Source organism: Aotus nancymaae, unplaced genomic scaffold (assembly GCF_030222135.1).
Source record: "Aotus nancymaae isolate 86718 unplaced genomic scaffold, 86718_ANA_hifiasm-v0.15.2.pri h1tg000019l, whole genome shotgun sequence".
Lineage (NCBI taxonomy): Eukaryota > Metazoa > Chordata > Mammalia > Primates > Aotidae > Aotus > Aotus nancymaae.
Genome location: NW_026988431.1, coordinates 58,469,509 through 58,493,073, shown reverse-complemented (window position 1 = coordinate 58,493,073; position 23,565 = coordinate 58,469,509). Strand labels below are relative to the sequence as shown.

The following is a 23,565-nucleotide window of genomic DNA, read 5'->3' as shown; positions in this document are numbered from 1 at the left end:
CCTGATGTGATTATTATGTATTATACGCCTGTATCAAAAATATCCCATTTTCTCCGTACATATATACACTTACTATGTAACCATGAAAATAAAATAACAAAAACTTTTTGCTGAAAAATTAGGAATCAACTTCAGCAAGTGATTTGGTATGAGGAAAAATGTGTAAATAGATAGCAGAAAAATCTATATTCAGAGAGCTGCCAGTGTCCTCCTGTCTCTCATTAGAAAATGAAGATGAGCGTTACCGGTAAAGGGGCACTGGAGTGAATTCACACTTCACGTTCTATTTAGAAAATTCCGGCTGGTTCAGCATTTGCTTGACTTCTAAGTTAGAGCAGAGTGAATTTCTTGGCTTGGTTTTGAAAATGACCCCACTCCCCACCCAAGATTGCTCTAAAAATACAAATCTAGAAGAGGGGAGATTTTAGCAAACAGTACCTGAGACAGCGGCAGCTTCTGAGCCTTCTTCATTAACCTCTAAGAAGGACTTGTGAATTGCTTTGGAAAGGAAAATCTCCTTGTTATCTACAAAAAGAGAATCAGAAACATGTTTTTAAATCAGAGATAGGAAAATAAGATTGAAAATGAAGAGATATGCCATTAGCTAGACTATTTTATAGAAATGTATAAATTATAAAATTGAGTCAAGGAAAAAAAAATAGAATATTTGAATAATCCAGTAACCACTGAAGTAATTGAATCAGTATACAAAAACTTTCTCTACCCTCAAAATCAAAGACTCCAAGCTTAAATGGTTTTCCAAGTGATTTAAACCAGATCAAGGAACAGATAGGATTGCCTGTTGTAAAATCGTTCTAGGCACTAGAAAGAAAATAAAAGCTATCTAATCTGTGGGTATTCTTACTTTACTATAAAAATTGAAAAAAAAGAAATATAAGAAAGAAAATCATAGATCAAGCTCACCTATTGGCATGAAGATAAAGTTCTTTAAAAATCAGAAAATTAAACTCAGCAACATATACAAATCATCTTTTTGAATGAGTTTCAATGGATGTTACAGTGTCATGACTCAGCAGTACAGAACTGCTCTCCTGACTGACTGCCTCCGGTTCACATTAATGCTTCCTCCAGGATGATCTTATCAAAATACAAATCAAATTATGCCACTAACCTACTTAAAACACTTTATCCCCTCTCCTGCTTGCTCTCCGTCTCTCCTCACCTTCAGTATATTACGACCTGCATATCTGCTCAGTATAAACTATAAGGACCTCCATAAGGCCGCCTTTGCTTTCTTCAGTTAGCATTCTTTGCCCCATATGCTGTGCTTCAAAGTATTTGAACTGAAACAGCCTCAATGTAGCACACTTTGTCATTTCTGTATTTTTGTTTCCCTAGATCCTCCCTCAACTTTTGTTGTACAGTAAGACATCTAATCTAGTTTAAAAGCTTAGCCTCTAGCTCTGTGAGGGTTTTTTCTGCTCTCCTCTAATTCCTAAATCACTAAAGTAGATCTGACCACTCTTTCCTATTGAAACCAGAAACTAATTCTATTGAAGCCTTTCTAATATGTCATATTTGCACTGATGCTTCCCTTCCTTAAGGCAAGAATTGTGTCATTTTTCTTAGTAACCTTGCCTTCTGGCATATAGTTGGATCTAAAGAATGAACTAACCCTAGTGGAGGGAGTTTCCTGGTAATGTTCAGTTTTCTAGTCTTTAACCCAGTATACTGTCACAGACAGGATTTCAGTAACTATTGAATGAAAGTGGTTAACTATTTCATATTATAAGACTTTGGGTACGCAAAGCCTTTTAATGTCATTTGATGTATGTATACTAAGATCACAGCTCTGTTCACAATTATGGCTATAAAGTTTATTCTTGTAATAGGCCAGGCATAGTGGCTCATGTCTGTAGTTCCAGCACTAAGGCAGGCATATCGCTTGAGCCCAGGAGTTGGACACCAACTTGGGTAACATGGCAAAACCCCACATATATACAACTTTTGTATACAAAAAAATAAAAATAAAAATTAGCTGGGCCTGGTAGTCTCAGCTACTCAGGAGGCTGAGGTGGGAGAATCACCTGAGTCTGAGAAGGTTGAGGTTGCAGGGAGCCAAGATCGCACCACTGCACTCTGGCCTGGGCACACACAGTGAGACTCTGTCTCAAGAAAATTTTTTAAAAAGTTTATTCTTATAATAAATAAAACCTAAGACAATAATCTAAAGTAGATGTTCTGAGAAAATTGAGAACAGCAACAGAGAGGGAGAAAGTGCAAAGGCCACATACATGCTAAAAGACTTAAAAATCTGATTGAGTAAAAGACTAAGGAGAACAGGATGCAGCAGACCGGTGCTACTGTATCTATTTCAAAGACAGCAAAACAAAGATTGAATGCAACATGTGGATTCCCATATCATGATTAACTGCTACGTGAGGGATAGCAAATGCCTGCACATGTAAATGAGACCTCAGGACAATCAACCTTTAGTAAAACACCATCCCATTGGATACATAAGTAGAAGAAAATGTGACAAATAAGAAGGCCAGGTGTGGTGGCTCACACCTATAATCCCAGCATTTTAGGAGGCTGAGGGGGGTAGATCACGAGGTCATGAGTTCGAGACCAGCCTGGCCCACATGGTGAAACTCCGTCTCTACTAAAAGTCTAAGAATTAGCCCAGTGTGGTGGCATGCACATATAATAGCAGCTACTCAGGAGGCTGAGGCAGGAGAATTGCTTGAACCTGGGAGGCGGAGGTTGCAGTGAGCCAAGATTGTGCCATTGCACTCTAGCATGGGTGACAGAGTGAGACTCCCTCCATCTCACAAAAAAAGAAAAAAAGAAAGAAATCACATCACAGATACTAAGGGGAAAAAAAAAAAGAAAATGAAGCCTTTTTTTTCTTGAGACAAACTTCAAGGAGTTGAGACTTATTAAATAAAATATACGCAGAGAGTGGTCTAAGCAAAGGTGTTTGCAGCCACAAAACCTTAGAAGTAGATCAGGTCATGCAGAGATACAGGCAATGTCATGGCCCCTTAGCTTGCCCTCCAGTATCACTCATCCCATGCAGTAGACAATCAAGACCATCTTTCCTACTAGGCCATACACTCTTCAAGTCCTGGATTTTGCCCGTTCTACTTATCTCATTCACAACACCTTGCACACTTGTGAGGTACCAGGTATGCACTCAGATATCTGATAAATTGAATCAGAATGCAAAGGGGTATTAAGGAGATTTACACTGATGAACTTGTCTTGTTGGTTAGAGAAAAGTTAGCTATTCTCTCAATCAATCAAGCAAAGGCGAATAGTTTTTTTTTGTTTTTAAATCTGCACACTGGCACCAAGCAGCCTTCTCCTTCTGGCCACAGCAGACATTGCTGCCAAATGACTGGTTCTACTTTTCTCCAGGCAGCATGAAGCCAGGATTTTTACAATGGATGAGATGGGAACAGGGCCAGTAAACCCTAGGTTCCCCTAGAGAAAAACTGGGCAATAATTCAAACTCTTCTGAAAAAAGCAGGGCAAGACTACAAAGGCATTCATTCAGTCACTTAGTAAATATTTATTCATTACCCTCTACGTATGAGGTATTGTGCAAGGCACAAAAGGCTCTAAGTGTCTGACATTAACATCGTGCTTGTAGGATGGTCATCACGCAAGTGTAGGCCACTACTTCCTCTGTGGCACGGTTCCTAAACTCAGCCAATTTAAATAGATTTCTGCGTCATCAAGGGCATACTTAAAATAACAAAATGACGAGAGTATCATAACAGAACCCTGGCATACCAAAAGTGTCTCTGTGCTTTAGTTGCCAAAATATTTTTAGCTTCAGCCCCACCCATGAAATTTATAAAACTTCCTAGAATTTGAATTCTCTTAAGATAGGAATAACATTTCTTTGTTTGCTTCTCTGGATGGATTTTGTTACAGAACCAACAAATATTCAGTTATTGGTCATTCATTCATTCATGTGCTGAGCACCTACTATGAGCCAGACACTCGATGTACTAGATATATTATGATGAACTAAACTGTTCCTTCCTAATGAGAGGAAAACAAACATTATAAAAAGAACAATAAAAAAGCAAATCAATAAATGACTACAATTTCAGAGTATAGCACGTATAACTAAGCTAACAAGATAAGGTGGTATGTCGGTCAGTGACTGGGGCAGCAAAGAGGAGCTACTTGACACCAGTTATTCAGAAAGGTGGGTCTGAGAGGGCAAATCTTAGCTGAGACTGAAGGAATACAAAGGAGCCGGCCACTGGAAGATGTAAAGGGAGAGTATTTCAGATGGAGGGAAAAGCTAGTGCAGAGGCAGATACAAACTCCACATGTTTAAAGACCCAGAGGAGGGCTGTGTGGTTGCCGTGTAGAGTTGGGAGAGCAGGAATTATGAGACAACCCCCCGATGCTTGTAGCCAGGTGGGGTACAGTGACATTTACTCACAGCAATAACCCACTCAGTATCTACCCTGTCCCCCACCCCCCAAATTCTCTTCTGTTTTCTGGGGACAGAAAGATGTCTATGCTTTTGAATAGCTTTGATCCCAGAGACAAGCATGTAAACCAACAGTCTAGGAGAAAATGAAACATGTGCTAACAGAGGTGTGTGGAAAGTGCTACCAGATTCCAGATAAGGAAAAGTAAACAATTTAGGAAGGAAGAAGAATGTCAGGGCAAGCTTCTCTGAGGTGGCGACGTTTCAGCTCGCTCCTGAACAATTAGTATGAGTGAAAAGTCAGAGAAGTCAAGAAGGACATTCCAAGCAGAGGATTCTATTTATAAAGTGAGAGAAGCTTTACATCCCCAGTGGGGATGTCTTGAAGGGCCAGTTGGAGCTTGAGCTATGAGGAGGATGGGGAGTAGGAGAGGACATAATTTCAAGAGCTTTGATGATGATGGCAGACATCCTGGACTTTATCCAGAAGTAATGGGACACAGTGCTTTGATTTCAGGAGATAGCTGTGGCAGCTGCTGTGAAGGGTGAATCAGAAAAGCAAACAGCTGGGACAGGAAGATGAAGTTTGTTAGCTCTTGCAATAATCCAGGCAAGAAAGTAGGAGAAGAACTGGAATTATGGCTATGAGAGAGAAATACAGCCTTGTGGTTTACAGGTGCAAGAAGAAAGAGAACAAACAAGGTTGGAGGTAAAAATAGGTCCAGCATAAATCGCCAGCACTTGAGTCTAACCTGAATATGACTCTTGGTGTGTCTTCTTCATTCCTTTATTTTATTGGCTCCTTCATTAAAGCTTGTACTTGATACTGAAGGATTTAGCACTCTCTTTCTCCTTCGCCTTACACCTTCCAAGAGGATTATCTATTAATCCAAATGCTGACACTCATTCATTTCCATTACAAAAATAGTTCTTCTCTATAACAGGATCCTCACTGCAAGTAGATGAGCATTTTAAATAGAGCCTGAGAAGAAAATGATTCTCAGCAGTTTCTATATTCCATGTTTATTGTAAGAGCCTTTACTGTGTTTTATCTTAATGGAATTTACCAACTAAAGCAATGGACATCAAATTGAGATAAAAAATAAATGTAATAAATGCTGAGCATCTCATCTGATTCACCTCCTTATTCAGTGGCACTAAGCAGAAGGCACAGTGCTGGGCACTATAGGAAACGTGTAATAATGAGTCTTGGTGGGTGTAAATTCTGGCAGGGGATATTAGACACATAAATAACAATAATATGAGATAAAATGAGATACGTGCCATAAAGAAAAGCACAAGATATCACAAATTTAAGACAAATGATTACTTCTGGTTGGGGTAGTCATGATGCCTCGATGAAATTGGGATATTTAAGCTGAGGTTCAGTGCAAGAGATTTTTCTTGTGGAAGAGACTTCACGAAGGCAGAGGTCTGGGGACAGGTGAGACACAGAGTGAGTGTTTCATTTGGCTGAGGCAGGAGTTGTGTATATGGAATCAGCCAGAGTGAATCCTGGTCTCAGTGCCCTGCTGAGCAGTGGATGAGGCACAGCCGACTGAAGGCCGGCTTTGAACAGGAACTGGAATGATCTGAGGGTGCGTTTTTAAGGCGATTAATCTTGGCAGTGATAGGTGAAACAGATTAGATTGGAGAGAGATTGGAAACCGTTTAGAAGGCTATTGAAATAGTTTACGGCAGCAGTAATGAGAGTCTGAAATAAGAGTGGATGCCATGGAATAAAAAATGAAAGAGTGGACTGGAGAGGTCTTAGCAAAAGATCTCGTCGCTCTGCTTTTCCAGAAGCAAGAGAAAGCAAAGCAGGTTTTATTTTTTCCCCACTGCTAAATCACATATGCTATTTTTGAAGAAAGATATAATTTTTATCACATAATTTAAGAAAGTAACAGTATAACAATAGTACTAAATTATTCTCTGGGTGATTTCAAATTAATTATTTCTACTATTAGTGACTTTTTTTTTTTTTTTTTTTTTAGAAACAAGGTCTCATTATGTTGCCCAGGCTGGTTTTGAACTCCTGGACTGTCCTGCCTAGGCCTCCTAAAGTGCTGGAATTACAGGCATGAGCCACTGCACCTGGCCTATTAATGATTTTTTAAATTTTTTTCTAACTTTTAAGTAAGAATTTTAATTTAAAAAGCAATACATATACAAGGTATAATTCCAAACACTACAGAGTGGCATATGAAATGAAAATTCCTCTTTCATCTAAAGCCTCTGTCCCATGTTCCAGAGGCAGCTTGCTGTTATCACTTTCTAAGATAGTGTTCAAAAATTTTCTAGGCATTTAAAAGTCTATATATATACATATATTGTTCTCTACCTTTACATTTCCTTTCTATTTTTTTTTAGCAATTTCATAAGCTTGACTCCTCTGTCTTTTGACCCAATATGTTCCCATTCTGCCTTTTAATTTTTTTCTTCTTCTCTGCTTCCACATGTTTTCTCCAGTATAGGATTTCTCAGCCTTTTTACTATTCACATTTGGGGCTGGATAATCCTTTGTTGCGGAGGAGCTCTCCTGGGCATTGCAGATGTTAGGAAGAATCCCTGGCCTCTGCTCATCAGATATCAGTAGCATTCCACAGTTTAGACAACCAACTTTCTTTGCCCAGATCCAAAATCTAGGCAAAGAAAAATCTGGAAAGAATTCAGCATTCTAGATGCCATTAAAAACACTGATGTTTCATGGAAGGAGATCAAAATATCAACATTAACAGGAGTCTGGAAGAAGTTGATTCTGACTTCTATGACTGACAGGTTCAAAATTTCAATGAAGGAGGTAACGGTGGATGTGGTAGAAACAGCAAGATAACTTGAATTAGAAGTGAACGCTGAAGATGTGACTGGATTGCTGCTATCTCATGGTCAAATTTAAATGGATGGGGAGTTGCTTCTTATGGATGAATAAAGTGGTTTCTTGAGATGAGATCTAGTCCTAGTGAAGATGTCTGAACATTGTTGAAATGACAACAAAGGACTTAAACTATTTCAGAAATTTAGTTAATAAAGCAGTGGGAGGGTTTGGGAAGACTGACTCCAATTTTGAAAGAAGTTGTGCTGTGGGTGAAATGCTATCAAACAGCATTGCACGATACAAGAAATCTTTCATGAAAAGAAGAGTACAGGATGCAGCAAACTTCATTCTTATGGTTTCTTTAAGAAATTGCTACAGCCACTCTATCCTTCAGCAAACACCACCCTGATCCATTAGAAACCATCAATATCAAGGCAAGATTCTCCACCAACAAAAATCTGATGATTCGTTGAAGGCTCAGATGATTATTAGCATTTTTCATCAATAAAGTATTTTTACATTAAGTAAGATACATGCCTTACTTTTTCAGACATAATATCTTTGTACCTTTAAAAGGCTACAGTATAGTGTAAACATAACTTTTATATGCACTGTGAAACAAAAAATTCATGTGACTCATTTTATTGCAATATTCACTTTAGTGCAGTGGTTTGAAGCCAAACCCGTATATATTGAGGTAAGCCTTCATATATCCTAAACATCATGAGATTCTCATTAAAGTAGAAACCAAATGCATGCAAATATTTTCCCTGGGTATACATGGAGGATACTAAGAGTCACAAACACTAATCATCAAGGTTATCATGTTATTTGGAGAGGAAAAAATCTAGACATATGATAGAAAACATATATGAGGCCAAAAAACATATGAAAAAATGCTCCTCATCACTGGTCATTAGAGAAATGCAAATCAAAACCACATTGAGATATCATCTCACGCCAGTTGGAATGGTGATCATTAAAAAATCTGGAGACAACAGATGCTGGAGAGGATGTGGAGAAATAACACTTTTACACTGTTGGTGGGAGTGTAAATTAGTTCAACCACTGTGGAAGACAGTGTGGCGATTTCTCAAGGATCTAGAAACAGAAATCCACTTGACCCAGCAATCCCATTACTGGGCATATACCCAAAGAACTATAAATCGTTCTACTATGAAGACACATGCACACGTATGTTCATTGCAGCCCTGTGTACAATAGCAAAAACCTGGAACCAACCCAAATGCCCATCAGTGATAGACTGGACAAAGAAAATGTGGTACATATACACCATGGAATACTACATAGCTATAAAAAATGATGAGTTCATGTCCTTTGTAGGGACTTGGATAAATCTGGAAACCATCATTCTCAGCACACTGACACAAGAACAGAAAGCCAAACACTGCATGTTCTCACTCATAGGTGGGTGTTGAACAATGAGAACAGGTGGACTCAGGGAGAGGAACATCACACACTGGGGGCAGTTGGGGGGTAGAGGAGAGACAGCGGTGGGTGGGGAGGGAGAGGAGGGTGGGGAGGGATAACATGGGGAGAAATGCCAGATACAGTATGCACCTAAAGTTAAATAAATAAAAAAAGAGAAAATGATACCAACTTTACAAAGCAGAGCATATGGTGCTCAAATAAATGATGAAAAGATAAATGTTATTGAATTTAGAGGAAATAAGGAGGCAAGTTTTATAATCATAACAATAGTTTTTGAATGAATGATTCATAAATTAATGTGTGTGTGCATGCCATGGGGAATGTAAGGATAGATTCGTTAGGGTGGATGGCAAGCAGGAGCTGCCAAGACTCCAGCAAAACTAACAATGTAATAATCAAAGAATTCCCACTGAAAGACTCGGAAGTTTGCTTTAGATCTTTCATCAAGTGATCCTGAAAACCTAAACTGGGCGGTATTTGAGAACGGCGAATACTGGATTTCTTATATATGTTTAATGGGACAAGTGGTCCTTAGACCATATGTAATGTGGGTCCAAAGAAACCTCTTGTCTTCTTTCCCTCATCCTTTTTACCCTTCAGTGAACATTTACTGTGTGCCAACTATATGTTAGTTCTTTACAAGGTACCAGGAATGCAACTGTGAGTAGGACAGAGAGAAGGATTCGATTCTCATGGAGGTGTTGATCAAACAAACAGATACTTAGCAGAGAGTGTATTAATTCTCTGGAAGATTCTAGTGTTATTTCACATCTCCAAACCATCTGTATTCATAAAGCATATTTATGGTCTATTGTCTCTGTGTATAGTAAAGGCAATTAAATATTACCTTATAAACCTTCCAACTATGTTAGAAATTATAAGCTACACTGACCACAATGATTGATTTGCCACTGCACTGCTACTCCCTCAGGACTGAGAGGCAGCAGATACTCTATTTGTTTGAAATAACTGCTTAGATGTTTGGGTGAGACAGTGAGGAATCACTAATCAAACTGAAAATAGAGCCACGTTAAGAAAGCAGAATGTAATTATCCAGTTGGAATTTGGCCAGTGTGGTAAGACAGATTCTCTCAGTTCCTAAAGAAGAGAGAATCACAATGTTAAACTATGCAAAGCTTCAGCCATGAATATGTTTCTGACTCAGGTGCAGATACCACATTATTTTTTGAATTTCTACCAGTGCTACATTCTTGATAACCCCATTGAAGAGTGCAGAGCCCTAGGAGCTTGGATATAAGCCATGAAAACATTTACTCAGGGAAAGCTCATTTCTCTTATGTGGACAGGAACATTTATATAGTAGACATTTAGAAAAGCTCTATTAGTGTTTAGGGCTGTAAGCTCTCTGAACAAGGGCTAGAAGTTGTACCAAATACATTAGTATCAACTCATTGCTAGAAGCTGAGTGCTGTTTAGAAAACAATATGCTCAATCCTAAATCTGGGAGGAAAAGGCTTTTTTGATCACAGCCTCCTTGAGAATTTCTTGAAAGCTATTAGTATGACCCCCACACACACTAACTTTCTCTCTCCCGCACCTACATGTATATGTGCACATGCATCGTGTGTACATATTTATATGCAATTTCCAGGGTTGGAGGGCATCAGCTTCCCTGAATTGAATCTATGGACCCTCACACTCCATGTGTAGAAGCTGTGGTTCGGCCAGCTTGATTTTCTATAGGCTGCTGCTTCAGGATAAGAAAACGAAATTCTCTCCTTTAACAGATGAACTGCTAAGGAATCTTCTGTCATTCTCAGTGCTATTTGGAAATTTGGATTAAATAATTTGCATATAAAGAGGCCTTACATGTTGAGTTTCTTTTATCTTAATATATATCTATCTCATCAGAAAACAGATTGTATTTTATTTTCTCTCTTCTAAGGAAATGATGAAAATCATCATTATGTAACTTATTTACTCAGCCTTAAGCTCATCGTTGCCTTTTTCTGATGGTAAACTTCATGGGGTTAACTACTTAAAAATACTTCTAAAAGTATTTTACAAATTATAAATGCTTTAATATTATTAATATTTTGTGATTTTTTTTTACTCTGAAAAAATTAGGGTATTTGAATCAAATAATTCAATTGGATTTTTTTCTTGCAATATTTAAAATAAATTACTAGAGACTCCAATGTGCCAGGTATACTTTCAAGTTACTTCTTTAAAACAACTGTTTATTTATTATTTATTTTTATTTTTGAGACAGAGTTTCACTACCCAGGTTGGAGTTCAATGGCGCAATCTCGGATCACTGCAACCTCTGCCTCCTGGGTTCAAGCGATTCTTCTGCCTCAGCATCCTGAGTCGCTGGGATAACAGGCACCCGCCACCATGCACGGCTATTTTTTTGTATTTTTAGTAGAGACAGAGTTTCACCATGTTGACCAGGCTGGCCTTAAACTCCTGACCTCAGGTGATCCACTCACCTAAGCCTCTTAAAGTGCTGGGATTGAGATTACAGGCATGAGCCACCATGCCAGCCCACTGTTTTTTTTTTTAGATCAAAGGATTAGAACATGTTTATACCATCTCACTGGGTATTCTTTACTTTTTAAAAGGACCTTTGGTCTAGCTCCACAGCAGGCACTCATTTATCTTCTCTTCTTTCTTTCTTACATGATTTACTACAATGGGATGTATTGAGATAGTCAATCAAAACATTTATTGATTATCTACTCTACAAGGCATTATGTCAGATGGAATGGGGAATCCAAAGCTGTATAAGACAGGTCTCCCAGAGAATATAATCTGTTATCAAAGATAAGACATGAACCAGATAATATAAACTTAATATTATGACTATATTTATAGTTTTGCCTGTAGAGGTTAAATATATTTCATGCTAGATTTATTTGGCAAGTGGTAACTACATTTTACCTCAGAATTCCATGCTAAATAGAGGATTTAACATCATCATTATTTAAAAAAAACTCTTATGGAATAATATTTTTAAAAATTTGTGTTTATTTCTTACCAGACAGGCCTGTCAAATTTGCATCTTTGATAAAAATTTCAGTTATTCCAAGAGCCTTCAAAACATCTTTTAAATCTATTTCCTGTTCCACTGTGAACCTGGAAAATACATAGGGAGAAAAATATTTCATTACAGCATATTGTTACCTGGGACAAGAATAAAATGTTATATATGTGGATGTTTAAAGTCTGCGTTATGGAGAGTAAATTATGCTAAAACTGGCTTTTGAACTGCAACTAGTATCTGATTGAACATGGAAAAGAGGTGGCATCAAAGAGAATGATGTAACAAAATAGAATTTAAACTCATAAGTAGGAAAATACATGATACAGACACAAAATTGTAATATATGGTACAATAAATGAGTTTTGAGATCAAGTATCATTACCATATGATCACTTAGTATCATAGTACTGAGTAAAACTTGTAATTGAGTAGCTTTCTAAATCCTTTGACCTAGTAGTTATATATTTATTATTATTTTTAAGTTGGAGATGACTAATCATACATTTACGTTGGCTATTTCATTCTCTTCTTAGTATCCTGGTCAATTTATATTCCTAACCCTCCACCGATCTGTGACTCCCACCCGCATCAATACCATGGACAAAGTTAAATTAGAGCCAAATTCTGTTTTACAATGAATACATTTAGCATTTCGGCTCCCTACGAGTCAGAGAAAGCGAACATAAAACCTACTACATTAAAAAATGTATTTTCATGGTTATAGTGATCTCTAAAAATTAGCCTCTTCCCATGGTATCATCACAAAAAAACTATTACTCCATGGATAGTGAGTTAAATATTATATCTTAAAAACTATGTGCTTTTACACTGAAGATTTTTTTTTTTAATTTTAAGTTCTGGGATACATGTGCAGAACATGCAGGCTTGTTACATAGGTATACATGGGCCGTGGTGGTTTGCTTCACCTATCAATCCATCATCTAGGTTTTAAGCCCCGCATGCTTTAGGTATTTGTCCTAATGCTCTCCCTCCCCTTGTCCCCACCTGCCCCCAGACAGGCCCCGATGTGTGATATTCCCCTCCCTGTGTCCAGGTGTTCTCATTGTTCAACTCCCACTTATGAATGAGAACATGAGGTGTTTGGTTTTCTGTTCCTGTGTTAGTTTGCTGAGGATGATGGTTTTCAGCTTCATCCATGTCCCTACAAAGGACATGAATTCATTCTTTTTTAGGGCTTCATAGTATCCCATTGTATATATTTGCCACATTTCCTTTATCCAGTCTATCATTGATGGGCATTTAGTTGGTTCCAAGTCTTTGCTATTGGAAATAGTGCTGCAATAAACGTACTTGTGCATATGCCTTTATAATAGAATGGTTTATAATCCTTTGGGTATATACCTAGTAATGGAATTGCTGGGTCAAATGGCATTTCAGGTTCTAGAAAGCAGCATGGAACTCTAAAACAGATATAATGAAATAGAACAGAGACCTCAGACATAACACCACACATCTACAATCATCTGATCTTCGACAATCTGACAAAAAAGAAAGGATTCCCTATTTAATAAATGATGCTGGGAAAACTGGCTAGCCATATGCAGAAAACTGAAACTAGACCTCTTCCTTACACCTTAAACAAAAATTAACTCAAGATGGATTAAAAACTTAAATGTAAAACCTAAAACCATAAAAACCTTAGAAGAAAACCTAGGCAATACCATTCAGGACATAGGCACGGGCAAAGACTTCATGACTAAAACATCAAAAGCAATTGCAACAAAAGTCAAAATTGACAAATGGATTCTAATTAAACTAAAGAGCTTCTGCACAGCAAAATAAATTATCATCAGAGTGAACAGGTAACCTACAGAATTTGGGAGAAAAATTTTGCAACCTATCCATCTGACAAAGGGCTAATACCCAGAATGTACAAGGAACTTAAACAAATTTACAAGAAAAACACAAACAACCCCATCAAAAAGTGGTCAAAGGATATGAATAGACATTTCTCAAAAGAAGACATGTGTGCAACCAACAAACCTATGGAAAAAAGCTTATCATCACTGGTCATTACAGAAATGCAAACCAAAACCACAAGGAGACGCCATCTCAAGCCAGTTAGAATGGCGATGATTAAAGTCAGGAGACAACAGGTGCTGGCGAGGCTGTGGAGAAATAGGAACGCTTTTACACTGTTGGTGGGAGTGTAAATTAGTACACTTCAGAGTTTGTTTTTTTAATCATGGATTTTTATTTTTGTTTTAATTGACCTTATGAATTATTATACATAAGTGTGTGTAACTTTTGAAAAAAGAAATGAAACATTATCTTAAAACAAAATAAAAATAAGTATAGTGATCATAAACAGTATTAAATTAAAAAATAGTTTCCACAGCAAGCCAGATTGGTCCTAATATGGACTCTCCCCCAAACGAATGAATTGTATCACCAAACTTTCTTGTGCAAGATATTGACCGAACATGTCTGCATCAAGTAATACATTTGTGTGTGTGTGAGACAGGGTTTCACTCTGTCCCCCAGGCTGTAGTGCAGTGGCATGATCACGCCTCACTGCAGGCTCAAACCCCCAGGCTCAAGCAATTCTTCCACCTCAGCTCCCATGTAGCTGGAACTACAGGTGCACACCACAGCACCCGGTTATTATTTTTTATTTTTAATTTGTTTCTATAGGTGTGGGTCTCACTTTGTTGCTGAGGCTGATCTCGAAATTCTGGTCTCAAGCGATCTTCCAGCCTCAGCCTCCCGAGTAGCTAGGACTACAGACGTCAGTGATGAAACACTCGCTAGTCAGGTGATCATGAGTGACCGATCCAAGTGAACTTCGGCAAGTTTCTTAATTTCTGAGGCTCAGGTTTGTCACAGGTAAAATGCCAACAGTAATACCTGTTTTATAGTATTGATGGAATGATTAAATAAGGTTAGCTCTTAGGATGGGCACGCAATGAGGAGTAGATACCATGAATGCCATTTATCATATTGCAGTTATGTATAACATGTCACATTACTATAGATGTTAAGGTGTTGTAAGTTTGCATTCTAGTAGTAATTGGTGCAATTTGATTAAGTAGCTATATTAATGCCTGCCACCTTAACTGTAAATTAGTCAAATCTATTGTCTTATTTATTCTAGATATTTGCAATATCTAGCATAAGAACAAACCACAAAAGTTGAAGTGAAATAAAATCTAGATGTTTGTAAGACTTTGTTCAAAGTTGAAGATAGGGAGTAAATAATCTCCACTTGTCCATTTCTTGACTTTTTAAAATCAAAGTATTGAAAAATAGCAATTATTTGTTTGTTATTTCTTTCCTCTTAATAGAGACTAATAGTGATATAAATAATCATTATCTCCCATATATTGAGTGCTTACTATGTTTCAGGCACTATGCAAATCCTTTTATGGCTAATATTTAATCATTTCTATGAGGCTCTCAAACAACCCTGTGAAATAAGTGTCATTATCTCCTGGTTGCAGAAGGATAAACTGAAGCTTAAAAGAGCTAAGCAACAAGGAACTTTCTCTAATCACACAGATAATAGGTGGTAGAATAAGGATTTGAACAGAGGTCTTTCTGACAGCAAATCCCCCATCACTAATCACTATAATTCCAATAACGACTTTTGAAAATTAAACAACATTAAAAGTAGATTTTACATTTCATGAAATATAAAAATTAAAAGCCATGACACTGCTTTTATAAAGCCAAAGGAGATGCCTGTTTTAATAAAGGCATACAATGTAATTTCTGCATTTGGAACTTTCTACCTGAATAAGTTGAAGAGGCATATGGAGGGTAGAGATTTGAAGACCTGCAGAGCAAGTGTTAGAAAATAACAAATATATCCTAGGTAGGAGATTATAACATGTATAAACAATTAAAAATCCCATAGTTACTAAAAATACAAAAAGCTGGGCGTGGGGGCACATGCCTGTAATCCCAACTACTTGGGAGGCTGAGGCAGGAGAACGGCTTTTGAACCTGTGAGGTGGAGGTTGCAGTGAGCCAAGATCGTGCCATTGCACTCCAGCCTGGGCGACAGAGTGAGATTCATCCAAAAAAAAAAATCACATGACTTATGTATTGGTTTTCTTTTACAAACATGAAACTAAAGTGCTTTATTAATAGGCAATTATTTCAAAATATCAGGATAGTTTCTGTTACAAAATAGAGAACCACTTCACATCCTTTGATTTCCAACACTCTGATCACAATGACAAATCTGAAACTACAAAAGCCAGAGTAGACAGATACTACATAGAGCAAGGTACATCTGCTTCCAAGTATTAAAATTTGATGTTAACTTTAGAAAAATCTTTTTATGTCTAAGCTATATCAGTAAAGACTTAAAAGGAAGCATACACGCTGAAGAGGATAAAATTCAAGAGAATCAGGTTTAAAAAATTCAATTTAGAGAGAGGTATAAATAAAGCTACCTCTAAGAGTAACACAATGTAAATACCAGGACTTAAAATTTACACTAAACAAATAGCAATAATATTAATAATAGGTAATAATTACATAATGCTTACTCTGTACCAGATTTTATATTTAAGTGCTTTTTGGATATTTTACATAAATATTTTATACATGAAACAAACTATTTTTGCTGCCATGGATAAATGGAAGGATCTGGCCATCTTAGTTAAATCTTAGAGATGTTCAACTATGTATAAATCTTGTGGTATTTCATTGGATTTGGCAACGGGTATAGCAATCTTATCTTTTCTTGAAATGATTCTTAAATTTTGGATAAAAATATAATTTCAATTCAGCATCTAATTTCTGTAGAACTTACTGTGAGGGGGGAAAAATTGCTAAAATGCAAAAGCAATTGCTTCTTCTACATGACCCTCCCCTGCAAATAACCTCCCTTTACCTCTTAAATACAGCCATTTATTTAATTTTATTATTATTTTTAATTATTTCAACTTTTATTATAGATTCAAGGCCTACATGTGTAGGTTTGTTATGTGGGTATATTGCTTATTGTTACGTTTGGGATACAAATGATCCTGTCACCCAGATGGTGAGAACAGCACCCAATAGCTTTTTGACCCTTGCCCCCTCTCCTTCCTCCCTCCACTAGTCATCTCCAGCGTCTATCATTGCCATCTGTATGTCCATGAGTACTCAATGTTTAGCTCACACTTACGAGTTAGAAAACGCAGTATTTGGTTTTTCGAGGACAGCATTTTAAAGCTGTTTGTATAAATTCTAGCAAAATAGAAAGTAAAAGTACCTGTCGAGCAGGACAAGAATGTGGTCAAATTATAGAAATACAAGCTGCATTTTCAGAATAATATCTCTCTGTGATAAAACTATGTAAACTATTAAAATGGACACTTTAGTAAACATAGAATATAGCTACTAAAAACATGTTTACCTTTGCTAAAAATGGATCACATAAATCATTACCATCATCAAACATTTAGTGGATCCTAATGCTGTAAAATGGAGAAGGTGGAGAGTTTCACATTGATTAATATAATATATAAGTATTTGAAAACAGCTCAGTCTGTTAAAAGGGGAATCCAGAGTTATCTTATTTTGCTATTTAGCCTCCCTGTCTATGCATTAGCCATGTACAGGGAGAATTAATATAACTCCTGGAAAAATTGATACATGATAATTTCCTGTGCCTAGATTAGTACAGACATTAATATGAGCAAGAGAGCCAAACTATTTCATAATTGAAGAGTATCTCTTAGAGAATGAAAATTTAATTTTCTTCTGCTGCCACATTCAATTTCTCAGTGGAAAGGGCCTGGAGGCGACATTTTCTAGTGAAATATGGTTGAATTAGGGTGTATAATATTTAGTAAGCATTCATTTAGAATTCTGTTAAAATACTCCTAAATAACTTTGCATCCTCACAGAATTGAAGCCTTTGGAACCATTGCACTTAATTCATGGATTTAACAAGAGAAGCATTAACACTGTACTGAAATTTTCATTTTATCAAAAGGAACTCCTCATAAAATGAAATAAAAAATACTAAATTAATTGTGAAAGGTCACTAGATGAGGGTTAACATGCCTTGAATGTTCTACAAGTTTAGACCTGATTTACATAGTAATTTAAATTTAATTATTAATGTTCAAAAGTCAATTGTTCTTTGGAATTAAGATACAGTGTTTACATATTTAGTATATAAATGTCACTTATCATATATAAAAAAAGCTCTTGGCTTTATTTGGTAGGTATTTACTGACTACCTCTCCTTAAGAATAGACTTATGGAACATTTCTACATATATGTATTGTCATGGAAAGTTATGCATATGAAATATCTTAGCCAAAAAGAAAAAAAATCAACAATTTGGGTTGTGATTGCCTTGACTTTTATATGCAGACAAGAAAATTTGTGACTAAATATAGCCATATGCAGAAAACTGAAACTTATACCTAATTAAAAAAACTCAAGATGGATTAAAGATTTAAAAGTAAACCTAAAAACTATAAAAACCCTAGGAAAAAATCTAGGAAGTACTATTCAGGACATGGACACAGGAAAAGATTTCATGACAAAAACATCAAAAGCAATTGCAACAAAAGCAAAACTTAACAAATGGGATTTTATTAAATTACAGAGCTTCTGCACAGCAAAATAAACTATCATCAGAGTGAACAGGCAACCTACAGAATGGGAGAAAAATTTTACAATCTAATAAATCCATCTGATAAAGGTCTAATATCCAGAATCTACAAGGAAATTAAACAGATTTACAAGAAAAAAAATCCCATTAAAAAGTAGGCAAAAGACATGAACAGACACTTCTCAAAATAAGACATTTATATGGCCAAGAAACATGAAAAAGAGCTCGACATCACTGATCATTAGAGAAATTCAAATCAAAACCACAGTGAGATACCATCTCACACCAGTCAGAATGGCGATTCTTAAAAAGTCAAGAAACAGATGTTGGCAAGGCTGTGAAGAAATAGAAATCCTTTTACACTGTTGATGGTATGTAAATTAGTTCAACCATTGTGGAAGAGAGGGTGGAGATTTCTCAAAGACCTAGAACCAGAAACACCTTTTGACCCAGCAATCCTATTACTGCGTATACACCCAAAGGAATCATTCTATTATAAAGACACAAGCACGCATATGTCCATTGGAGCAGTATTCACAATATCAAAAACATGGAATCAACCCAAATGCCCATCAGTTACACACCAGATAAAGAAAATATTGTACATATATACCATGGAATACTATACAGCCATAAAAAGGAATGAGATCATGTCATTTGCAGGGACATAGATTGAGCTGGGAGCTATTATCCTCAGCAAACTAACACAGGAACAGAAAACAAACACTGCATGTTCTCACTTATAAGTGGGAGCTGAACAATGAGAATGCAAGGACACAGGGAAGGGAACAACACACACTGGGGCCTGTTGGGGGGTTGAGGGGAGGGAGCACATTGGGATAAATAGGTAGTGGATGCAAGGCTTAATACTTAGGTAATGAGTTGATAGGTGCAGCAAACCACCATGGCACATGTTTACCTACGTAACAAACCTGCACATCCTGCACATATAACCTAGAACTTAAAATTTTTAAAAAGGAAAATATATGGCTACATATTATTTATGGCTATATATTATGAATATATAAGATGACATATTATATAATAAATTATAACAATATTACATATTATGAATATATTATAAAACACATTTTACAGGCAAAAATTCTGAAGTTCCAAATAGATCTCCTTCACCAACATAAGCAAACTATCAGCTAAGTTTTTAGAAACATTGATATTTACATAAAATATAACCCTTAAATGATAATTCTTAAAATTAGAATAAATATGAAGGGGTTAATCAGTTATTAGTAATTCATCTTTAATACTAATATCTTACTTACCACTTTAATGTTCACAGTTTAATTAATCGTATTTGAACAACTTTCTTAATATGGAAGGAGTTTTAACTGTACTTCCACATACCTATATACATATACATTTAATCTGGTTTTATTGATATGTCTTGTTTTCTAGACTAAAATTTACATAGTATGCTAATAAACATGTTCTACCAGTTTACTGACCTAGCTTTCCCACTAAGTTTTAAGGTATTCAGGGATAGAATACACATTTTCAGTTCAGTTTCATTTTGCAAACACTTATTTTTTTTTATAAGAAAGAAAACTGGCTCTACCCTAGAAGAACTTAAGAAAACTAGCTGTACAAAAAGATAATGTTATTATGAGACGGTAACAAGTAATAACAGAAAGGTGTATAAGTGAAGCGAAAGTCAGGGTCACTTGCTCCATGTTAGTTAATGGGAGGCTTCAGAGAAGAACTGGTTCTAGAGGTATACCTTGAAGGCTAAGTAACACTACCTTGGGAAAGATATATGAGGAGGGCATTTTAGGCAAATGCGAGAACATAAACGGAGACTCAGAGACATGAAAATAGCATGACGTATGTGGCATAACCACAAGTCATGGATAGAACTCACTACAACACGCTTGATGTGGCAAGTGACCAGAGATGGGGTTGAGAAGGGGATGGCATTCAGGACATTAAAGGCATTGTGTACATCTTATTCTTTCAGCCACAGGGAGAATTTTGAGCAGAGTTGCATCTTCCTGCTAATTTATGCTTGCATCTCAGCACCTAACACAGTGACTTGTTTGCAAGTCTTCTAGCAATATCAGAGATGGTTTCCTCTTCAGTTATAATCATCCTTAAAGATTAAGTATTAATGAAATACAGAAGACTGTCGATGCAAATGATATTCAGAGTGAAAAGAGAGAAATTTTCTAAGACAAAGACAAGAACATTGAATTATATCTGAGACTAGGTCTTGATGAATAGCACTGAATGAACCCATAAGTGAGCATGTGTCTATAGGAAGGACCACATGAGTATGAAAGAAATGACTCTGAAAGAATACTAAAAAGAAAATCAAAGAAGAAGGAGAAAGAGAAGGAGAAGGAAGAGAAGAAGAACAAGAACAAGAGGAGAGTGGTACAAGAATTACAATGTGAAAGCAGTTCCAAGAGTGGTCTGGGTCAGACTTTCATTGATAGCCCATTGTCCATGCTGTGGGAGGGGTGACACAGGAGCTGCTCACCTGGGCAAGTACACTTCTACTTTCTGCTTCTTCACAGAGTTTGCCCATTCTTCAATCAGCTGCGCTTTGACTAATGGCTCCAGAGTAGCAAGAGGAACTTCCTGTCTGGACAGCACCAGCATCATGCTTATCTCATCTCCTTCATATGGTATTTCTAGGACTTGGTAGATACCACCAGCTTCATTGGAGCCATCACTAAATTCCCCTAAAAAGGAAAGAAGGCCATAAAAGACTCATATCAAAGCTTTAAAAAAAAGCTGGGGAGTGAGGGGTGAAAGACCACATAATTTGGTACCGTGTACACTGCTCAGGTGCACCAAAATCTCAGAAATCACCACTAAAGAATTTTTCCATGTAACCGAAAACCATGTTCCCCCAAAATTATTAAAATATGAAAAAATGAAAAAATAAAAATAAAAAGGTTTAAATCTGTTATATATGTTTCCTACCAAATAGTATATAGAATATAAAGAAATTAAGGCACCTGATAAAAAGCAGGTTTATTTGAACATAGGTCCTAAAATTCAAATGAATTCATAGCCCTGTATAATTTATTTTATTTTAGAATCCCCAGAATTAGTTCACATTTGTAATAACATGCATTCAAGACTTGCTTTTTGTTTTTAAATGAGATTATTCACTACAGCTAAAGTGTAGCATTAGAAACAACGAAAAGTCCTGTTTACAAAAATAAAGCCCTGGCTCTAAGTTGGATGTAAAGCACATTGATCAATATTCACCTGATTTTTAAGAAGGGAAAATTTGACCATTTAATACCTGGCACTTTATTATGATAAAAACTACAAGTTTTAAAGCAAAGTTTGCAGAGTCAAAGTGAAATCAAAGATTGTATAATATTTAGCTATTATATTTGTGAAAATTGATATATCCAAATTAGGTAATTAGGTAAATGAGGTAATTGGCTTTGTTCTCTATGAATTTAGCCAAATTAGCCAAATTAACACACACATATATATATATTGCCAAATGAACTATTTATATATATAGTACATATAGTTTTATCTACATATAAAACCTATATATATAGTTGTAGAGACAGGGTCTTGCTCTGCCACCTAGGCTGGAGTGCAGTAGCAGGATCATAGCTCATTGCAGCCTCGAACTCCTGGGCTCAAGCAATCTTCCTCCCTCAGCCTCCCGAGTAGCTAGGACTATAGGTGTGTACGATCATGCCTAGCTAATTAAAAATATATGTATTTTTTGTAGTGACAGGGTCTTGTTGTGTTGCCCAAGCTAGACTCAAACTCCTGGTTTCAAGCAATCCTCCTGCGTCCATCTCTAAAGTACTGGGATTACAGGCATGAGCCATTGCACCTGTCCTGTAATATGCTTTTAAACAGAATAAAACTACTAGTTATAACATATACTTGGCTAAAAATTACCTTTCTGATTATGACTAACAAATTATTACAAGTCAATGTAGTGGATAAGAAGGACTAATACCCTAAACTTCTGAAGAATCCAATAAAACATCTTAGAAAATTATACCAAGGATATTGAATTATATTAAAAATCATAGGCTCTCAATAAATTAAACTATAAACAAATAATTATGTTTGGCCATACATACACAAGTCTAAAATTATTTTTTTTAAAGTTCTTGTATGAGAAGAATGTTTGTAATTTAAAAAGTGGTACAGAGCCCAAATCAAGTGCTTGGTGGAGCATATGGTTCATGAAGACCCATGCTAAAGCAAATGACTTTTTGGAGTAAATGAGAACATCCTCACACTATGTCAGATATTCTCAGATGAATAAAGCAACTCTACAGGTGTGACCAACTTATAAATTTGAAAATACACTGGAACCCATCAATGAATATAATATTAACTCAGAAGCTAATTAGAGGGTTTTTAAAATGGAGCCAAGGAAACTGAATTGTAGCCCAAATTATATGGACAAGGAGTTTGAGCAATGAATAAATACCTCATGTTTTTCTTAGAAATGTGTTGATATACTACAAGAAGACAAGAAGAGAAAAATAAAAGAAAAAATGTCTTACCATAATAAAATTCTCCTTGTTGATACATCATCGGAATTTGGACTTCACTTTCATCATCTTTAGTGAAAGAAAAGGTTCTAGTATTTTCAGGCCTAAACTGTGACTTCCAGTTCCCCTTGAAATAGACAGCATTGATGAGGGCCAGATGAGTGGCAGCATCAAAATCCCTTGCGGATACCAAATCTTTCAATAGATCTATTTTGAAAAAAATGAACAGATAAAAATTCACGTTAAACCAGAATATGAAAGGTAACCACAAGATTTTCAAACCACCATCTGATAGAGTGGTCTAGAGAAACTGTACACCAAATTTACAATGAAAATAAAAAGTGTCTTACTTTCAAAGGGAAAAGAGTTACACACACACACACACACACACACACATTTAGCAATTAAGGACATTCAAAAAACCCATATTACCTGAAATAATACTACTAGCATCTTGATACACAAACTACAGAACCACACACAACGTAAGCTTAGACTTAATCTCTTTTTAGTTGCAGTAATGTATGTACAACTCTTTTTTTATTTTATTTTATTTTATTTATTTTTTTTTTATTGCATTTTAGGTTTTGGGGTACATGTGAAAAACATGCAAGGTTGTTGCATAGGTGCATACGTGGCAGTATGATTTGCTGCCTCCCTCCCCTTCACCTATATCTGGCATTTCTCCCCATGCTATCCCTCCCCAACTCCCCACCCCCCTGCTATCCCCCACTCCCCCCAACAGACTCCCGTGTATAGTGCTCCCCTCCCTGTGTC

General features: G+C 36.4%; 1 protein-coding gene across 2 annotated transcripts in view; it reads right to left on the bottom strand.

Moving 5' to 3' along the window:
- The window catches only part of SERPINI1 (serpin family I member 1), an 85,044-nt gene that overhangs the window by 1,896 nt on the left and 59,583 nt on the right, over positions 1-23,565 (bottom strand). For both annotated transcript variants that reach the window (XM_012470941.3, XM_012470942.3), the window contains exons 4-7: positions 22,801-22,995; positions 20,778-20,982; positions 11,692-11,789; positions 439-525 (exon numbers count right to left, since the gene is read on the bottom strand). In XM_012470941.3, the coding sequence (XP_012326364.2) occupies positions 439-525; positions 11,692-11,789; positions 20,778-20,982; positions 22,801-22,995 (585 nt within the window). The remainder of the gene's footprint in view (positions 1-438; positions 526-11,691; positions 11,790-20,777; positions 20,983-22,800; positions 22,996-23,565) is intronic.